The 7,241-nt window shown below is 40.3% G+C and overlaps 2 protein-coding genes and 1 pseudogene across 2 annotated transcripts; 2 read left to right on the top strand and 1 right to left on the bottom strand.

Moving 5' to 3' along the window:
- Positions 1-875: 875 nt before the first annotated feature.
- On the bottom strand, positions 876-1,979 carry LOC149145418 (putative fatty acyl-CoA reductase 4). The gene is made up of 4 exons (XM_089452439.1): positions 1,954-1,979; positions 1,400-1,658; positions 1,142-1,278; positions 876-1,023 (listed from the first exon to the last, which is right to left on the bottom strand). Exons 1-4 carry the CDS (start codon positions 1,977-1,979, stop codon positions 876-878), a joined length of 570 nt encoding a protein of 189 aa, XP_089308565.1.
- On the top strand, positions 1,978-3,969 carry LOC149145417 (receptor homology region, transmembrane domain- and RING domain-containing protein 2-like; annotated as a pseudogene).
- Positions 3,970-4,520: 551 nt separating this feature from the next.
- Positions 4,521-5,350, top strand: LOC149145416 (fatty acyl-CoA reductase 1-like). The gene is made up of 3 exons (XM_089446644.1): positions 4,521-4,650; positions 4,772-4,908; positions 5,027-5,350. Exons 1-3 carry the CDS (start codon positions 4,600-4,602, stop codon positions 5,172-5,174), a joined length of 336 nt encoding a protein of 111 aa, XP_089302770.1. The 5' UTR covers positions 4,521-4,599; the 3' UTR covers positions 5,175-5,350.
- The last annotated feature ends 1,891 nt before the right edge of the window (positions 5,351-7,241 follow it).

The raw sequence follows: 7,241 nt of genomic DNA, 5'->3' as shown, positions 1-7,241 counted from the left end.
GTCAAAAAGTCAAAAACCATAGAAAAGTCAATACAAATATTTTCAATCAATACCCTATGAAATTTGTTAGCGTTGTCAATATGAATACCTTATGAAATATGACACGTCTAAACTGCAACATTTCTTTTTCCCGGATTGTGAAGTTGCTCCTTTATTTAAAGGAATTTTTTTGTCGATAAAAAACTTTATTGATAAGAAAGAAATAAATTAACACCTTAAAACAAGCACCTTAACCACAAGATTGTTCATCCTTTACCTATATTATAAGATTCCAAGTGTCTACATGTATTTTTCTGTTCTGCTAAATAAATCTATTTATGTTGAGTCTAAATCTTGCTGAACTTAAACATTTCTCCGGCTCTTTTACTTTAAAAGAATCTTTTATTTATTAAAAAAAGAGTTCTTTTATCTATTAAAAATTATTAATAAAAAAAAATTAAATTAACATACAACCTCAAAGTTGTTCATTCTTATTTTAAGTATTTGCATATAATTTTTCTATTACACAAATTCCATCCCAAAACATACCTATTAACATAATTATAAAATTAAACAATCTCAATCTTTACAAATTTATACTCAATGTCAATATGAGAGAGTAAAAGCAAACGTTTTTTCAAATACGATATATACACATTTATTTATTTTTATCTTTTTACGAAGCAAGACATCTGGATAGTTATAAAATTAAGCCATCCGAGCGTTGCCAAATAGATACAATGTCAATTTAAGAGTAAAGGTAGCGGTTTATTCCAAAAATCCTGTTTATGAAGCAAATGGTGTAGGAATTATTTGGTTCAAAGACTTTATAATCATATGATATAGTATAACTGGACTTAGCTGTTGACGAGGTTATCAATGTCATTGCCAATGTTTCACTTAAGCACATATTTGACTACCACAGGGATATGGACGTTTGACAGGTAATCGACCCAATCGATGCATTTTACATCGAAGATGAACGCTTTCAAGTCTTCGGCGGAAATATTTTGCAATAGGCGTTCAGTATTTGTTATGTCAAAGCTGATATAGCCACATAATCAACCACCTTATTATAATGGTGACAACAGATAGAGAAAAACAGTATAATGCGTGACGAAATGAGAAATTGAAAAAAAAAATAAAAAAATAGCGACAATACCTTCCCTGAAAGAAGATGTAAGGCGCGTACAATTCTGCTAAATACATGATGAAGTTGTAATTTCGGAGCATACGATCGTAACGAGGTGTAAAACGTGCTGTGAAGATGGAGATGACTTTGTTTAGTACACCGATCACCTATTCATAACCAACAACCAACATCACTGTGCTAATTAATCGGTAAAAGTTAAAACTATACTGAAAGCGCAACATTGAAATTAAGATGATGTTTATAAAGAAGAGTGGAGTATTAGCTTGCCTGAAGAGGTACTTTGTAGCGTTGTAACATGTACAGGCAAAAGCTGCTCATGCTCTCCAGAACGAAGACCTCTTTTACGTGAATTAGTTTTCCATCGTTGCTCACACAAGGATTCCTTGAAAAATAATTATATGCCTCATCCTTTAGAAGGGCAGCGCCACCCCCGGGCTGCTCCGTCAATTCCCGGAATCGACCCTCCGCCGGTTGGGCGGGGCGGAGGGTCGATTCCGGGAATCGACGGGGCAGCCCGGGGGTGGCGCTGCCCTTCTAAAGGATGAGGCATATAATTATTTTTCAAGGAATCCTTGTGTGAGCAACGATGTAAAACTAATTCACGTAAAAGAGGTCTTCGTTCTGGAGAGCATGAGCAGCTTTCGCCTGTACATGTTACGCAGCACCACCCCGGGGCCACCCCGCCCCGCCCGACCGGCGGCGGGTCGATTCCAGGAATCGACCCGCCGCCGGTCGGGCGGGGCGGGGCGGCCCGCGGGTGGCGCTGCCGCGCAGCTCTCCAGAACAGTGAACGTTTCATAAAATTTGCGCATGCAACGTACAGTATTTCAATCTCTGGTGGAGCCATGGCCTTAACAAGGATCCCGCTCTTCGCTCTTGCCATTATATTTGCTGTTTTGTTTGCGGGGAATTCTTCTGCAAGTGTTATTTTTAGCACAAAGTCCTTCACTATCTCACTCGATGACGTCGAGGCAACTTTCGGTAAGTCCAATTCTGAGCGAAATTTTTGGGAAACTGATAAATGAAATATTAGCCAAAGAGAAATGTTCCCTTCATTTGGATTACACATTTTATCAGTGAATACCTCTTTCATAAACTGTTTTTTTAAGGGTGGTTTACACCTGAGTGGTTGGAAAATTGAAGGGATTTAACAGTGGGTTAAATTAAGCAGGCCTACTTTCAAGGGTGTCGAGGAGATTTGACTTTATCTAAAAATATCTAGCAGGAAAAGCCATATAACCTTCCTCGTAAAAAAATATTTAACAACAAAAACTAGACCAACTAAACTATCCTCCTCACATTTCAGAAATAGGTTTGTTTGCATTTCAAACGTATGTTACATTGTTGTTATGTTTTTCATGTAGTTTAACACATTTCAAATGTATGTCACATTGTTGTTATGTTTTTCAGCTCCAGCTGTGGAGAGTTCGGGTATTCATGGAGCAATACAAGTGGCGAAGCCTTTAGATGCATGCTCACCTCTTGTGAACAAACCAAAGTGGGGAGAAGGTACAGTTTTGCCATTTGCACTTATAGAGAGAGGAAGTTGTACATTTGAGTCAAAGGTTCGCAATGCACAAGCTGCTGGCTTCTCTGCAGCCATTATCTACAACAATGATTACAGCATCATTTTACCCGAAAGTAAGTTAAAAATAGTTGCGGAAATATTAGTTATAGACTATCTATATATATATAATTTACTCATGGGCATTAAATGAGAAGCCACTGTATAAGCTTATTGTTAAATCCTTTACCTACCAAATCCAATTATAAACATATATAACCCGACTCATTTAATACCCATTAACATTAACATATTAATTAATTTGTAGCTTTCATTACACATCATCACTCTAATTTTATTTTAGGGCATGAATGCTTTTATAACACGTGATTTATTTCTTTTTATATGAAGTGTCTGGGAACTCTGAAGGTATCACAACACACGCAGTGTTTATTTCAAGGGCAGCCGGGGAATTGCTCCACAAGTATAGTAAGGATGAAAATCTTGAATGCCAGATCCGGGTGGCGATGGTGGTTGCTCTATTTGTTTGCCATGGTCATTGTGTATGCTATTATTTATGTCGCTGCTCAAATGTCTCGTAGAATACATCACACCCGCAATACGATGAGTTCTCGACAGATGAAGGAATTACCAAGTTTCCTATTCACTTCACCTGCAGATGATAAGGGCACCTCGGAGACCTGCGTTGTATGCTTTGAGGACTATAGAGAAGGAGATAAATTGTGCCTTCTGCCATGTCATCATAGTAATTGTTTGTCATTTTTATTTTGATCGTAGATTTTCAAAATGCTATGAATATGAGCAACGTGACTTCCTTCCTATTCATCAAAAAATCCTGTAATCTAGTTAAGTTTCAAAATAAGCTGAATGGTACTGAAATGGGCAGGGAAGATCTAATTTGTAATTTGATAAGTTCATTGATATAGTGGTGGTGTTTTTAAAGACAAATTCCTAACAGTCGTTGCTAAACATGCTCATTTGTCTGGTTCTTATTTTGATTGCAGGATTCCATGCAGTCTGCATAGAGTCTTGGCTTACAAAGTGGAAGACCTTCTGTCCTGTGTGTAAACGTGATGTGAAGACTAGCCTACAAGAGCCCCAAAAGCCCCAGGCATCAGAGCAGACACCGCTTCTATCTTCCTCTCCTTTAATGTCTTCCAATATCTCATCATCTGGAGCTGCTTCCACCCATTCATCTCCATCAGAATCTTGGGTTGTGCATATACCTTCCACATCTCCACCTTCTCAGTCTTTCTCCTCTTCTAATAGTGGGTCTTCGCTCCTTCAGCTAGTACTTGGACATTCCATCTGACAGTGACCTCTGACCTACTCTTTCTTTGTCAAAGAAGAATTCCCCGCAAACAAAACAGCAAATATAATGGCAAGAGCGAAGAGCGAGATCCTTGTTAAGGCCATGGCTCCACCAGAGATTGAAATACTATATGTTGCATGCGCAAATTTTATGAAACGTTCACTGTTCTGGAGAGCAGCGCGGCAGCGCCACTCCCGGGTTGCCCTGCCCCGCCCGATCGGTGGCGGGTCGATTTTGGGAATCGACCCGCCGCCGGTCAGGCAGGGCGGGGCGGCCCCGGGGTGGTGCTGCGTAACATGTATAGGTGAAAGCTGCTCATGCTCTGCAGAACGAAGACCTCTTTTACGTGAATTAGTTTTCCATCGTTGCTCACACAAGGATACCTTGAAAAATAATTATGTGCCTCATCCTTTAGAAGGGCAGCGCCACCCCGGGGCCGCCCGTCGATTCCCGGAATCGACCCTCCACCCTGCTCGACCGGCGGAGGGTCGATTCCGGGAATCGACGGGGCGGCCCGGGGGTGGCGCTGCTCTTCTAAAAGATGAGGCATATAATTATTTTTCAAGGAATCCTTGTGTGAGCAACGATGGAAAACTAATTCACGTAAAAGAGGTCTTCTTTCTGGAGAGCATGAGCAGCTTTCGCCTGTACATGTTACAACGCTACAAAGTACCTCTTCAGGCAAGCTAATACTCCACTCTTCTTTATAAACATCATCTTAATTTCAATATTGCGCTTTCAGTATAGTTTTAACTTTTACCGATTAATTAGCACAGTGATGTTGGTTGTTGGTTATGAATAGGTGATCGGTGTACTAAACAAAGTCATCTCCATCTTCACAGCACGTTTTACACCTCGTTACGACCGTATGCTCCGAAATTACAACTTCATCATGTATTTAGCAGAATTGTACGCGCCTTACATCTTCTTTCAGGGAAGGTATTGTCGCTATTTTTTTATTTTTATTTTCAATTTCTCATTTCGTCACGCATTATACTGTTTTTCTCTATCTGTTGTCACCATTATAATAAGGTGGTTGATTCTGTGGCTATATCAGCTTTGACATAACAAATACTGAACGCCTATTGCAAAAGATTTCCGCCGAAGACTTGAAAGCGTTCAACTTCGATGTAAAATGCATCGATTGGGTCGATTACCTGTCAAACGTCCATATCCCTGGGGTAGTCAAATATGTGCTTAAGTGAAACATTGGCAATGACATTGATAACCTCGTCAACAGCTAAGTCCAGTTATACTATATCATATGATTATGAAGTCTTTCAACCAAATAATTCCTACACCATTTGCTTCATAAACAGGATTTTTGGAATAAACCGCTACCTTTACTCTTAAATTGACATTGTATCTATTTGGCAAGGCCCGGATGGCTTAATTTTATAACTATCCAGATGTCTTGCTTCGTAAAAAGATAAAAATAAATAAATGTGTATATATCGTATTTGAAAAAACGTTTGCTTTTACTCTCTCATATTGACATTGAGTATAAATTTGTAAAGATTGAGATTGTTTAATTTTATAATTATGTTAATAGGTATGTTTTGGGATGGAATTTGTGCAATAGAAAAATTATATGCAAATACTTAAAATAAGAAGGAACAACTTTGAGGTTGTATGTTAATTTAAATTTTTTTTATTAATAATTTTTAATAGATAAAAGAACTCTTTTTTTAATAAATAAAAGATTCTTTTAAAGTAAAAGAGCCGGAGAAATGTTTAAGTTAAGCAAGAGTTAGAATCAACATAAATAGATTTATTTAGCAGAATAGAAAAATACATGTAGACACTTGGAATCTTATAATATAGGTAAAGGATGAACAATCTTGTGGTTAAGGTGCTTGTTTTAAGGTGTTAATTTATTTCTTTCTTATCAATAAAGTTTTTTATCAACAAAAAAATTCCTTTAAATAAAGGAGCAACTTCACAATCCGGGAAAAAGAAATGTTGCAGTTTAGACGTGTCATATTTGATAGGGTATTGTAGTTTAGACGTGTCATATTTCATAAGCTATTCATATTGACAACGCTAACAAATTTCATAGGGTATTGATCGAAAATATTTGTATTGACTTTTCTATGGTTTTTGACTTTTTGACCATTATAAGAGGTCCATCTAAATCAAAATTTTTTATATGTTTTTTATTTTTTAACATAATGGGTAGTGCCTTGACTAGGGTAAACCCATATGTTGGATGGAAGAATGATTTTCCTAATAGAGACCAACCCATATGTTGGTCTGAGGGAGGGGGCGGGGGAAGGGGGCCGGTGGGCGCGGGGGGCTAGGGCGTGGGTAGGGGGATGGGGGAGGGGGTAGGGGGGAGGGATGGGGGGCGTAGGGGGGGTGGGGGGGGATTGGAGGGGGGGAAGGGGGGGGTGTGGTGTAGGGGTAGGGGTAGTGCGGGGTGGGTGGTGGGGGGGGAGTGGTAGGGAGCGAGGGGATGGGGGGGGTAGGGGGGAGGTATCGGGGGCGTAGGGGTAGGGCGCGGGTAGAGTGGGGGGGATGGGGGGGATGGGGGAGGGCGCGGGGGTAGGGGGGGCGTAGGGGTAGGGCGCTGGGGTAGGGGTCGGGGGGGTAGGGATAGGGGGTTGTGGGGGGCGATGGGGAGGGTGGGGGGCGGGATGGGGGAGGGCGCGGGGGTAGGGGGTGTGGGTGGGTTGGGGGTGGGGGGGGGGATGGGGGGCGTAGGGGTAGGGCGCGGGCAGGGGGGGGCACGATTAGGGTAGGGGAGGGGGGGGGGTAGGGGTGGGCGGAGGGGGCCGGGGGAGGAGGAGTGGGTGGGCGGGGGCGCGCGGTGTGGGGAGGGACTTTAGTGAATCACGTGTGGCAAAAAAGGAAAAGGAACCCCAACCACCATTACATGGAATGTTTGGAAAGACATATATTGGGAGATTTGCAGACATCAAATACACATTAGAAGAGGAAATTGCGCAAAAGGAAGCAGAAAATATTGTGGAAGATGACAATGATGAAACTCTAGAGGACGAAGAGTTTGGATTACGTGACATTGTTGATTAAATTTAAGTTATACCTGGAAATCAAGCTTTGCAATGTTTTGACTCTGACATTTCATGAAAAGAATAATCAATGAATTAAAGTTGTTATGTGTTCAATGTTTGTAATTTGTTATTTTCGCATTGATTTTTAAGTTAATTATTATTTTTTGAAAAAAAAGTTGTTATTGTTATTTTTTTGACATGAAATTCATAAAAAAAACTATTATTTGACCATTTTTAGTTAATATTTTTGTATAAAAA

This window comes from Pinus tabuliformis, chromosome X (assembly GCF_031772625.1).
Source record: "Pinus tabuliformis cultivar Carrire ecotype Pingquan chromosome X, CPIR1, whole genome shotgun sequence".
NCBI lineage: Eukaryota > Viridiplantae > Streptophyta > Pinopsida > Pinales > Pinaceae > Pinus > Pinus tabuliformis.
The sequence above is the reverse complement of the archived record's forward strand: the minus strand, read 5'-3'. Positions and strand labels throughout refer to the sequence as shown.

Coding starts and splice junctions, on each gene's coding strand:
- LOC149145416 (XM_089446644.1), top strand. CDS start 4,600: ATGAGCAGCTTTCGCCTGTACATGTTACAACGCTACAAAGTACCTCTT. Junction 4,651..4,771: donor GCTACAAAGTACCTCTTCAG/GCAAGCTAATAC, acceptor GGTTATGAATAG/GTGATCGGTGTACTAAACAA. Junction 4,909..5,026: donor TACATCTTCTTTCAGGGAAG/GTATTGTCGCTA, acceptor TGGCTATATCAG/CTTTGACATAACAAATACTG.
- LOC149145418 (XM_089452439.1), bottom strand. CDS start 1,979: ATGGCTCCACCAGAGATTGAAATACT. Junction 1,659..1,953: donor CCACCAGAGATTGAAATACT/GTACGTTGCATG, acceptor TTAGAAGGGCAG/CGCCACCCCCGGGCTGCCCC. Junction 1,279..1,399: donor GCTACAAAGTACCTCTTCAG/GCAAGCTAATAC, acceptor GGTTATGAATAG/GTGATCGGTGTACTAAACAA.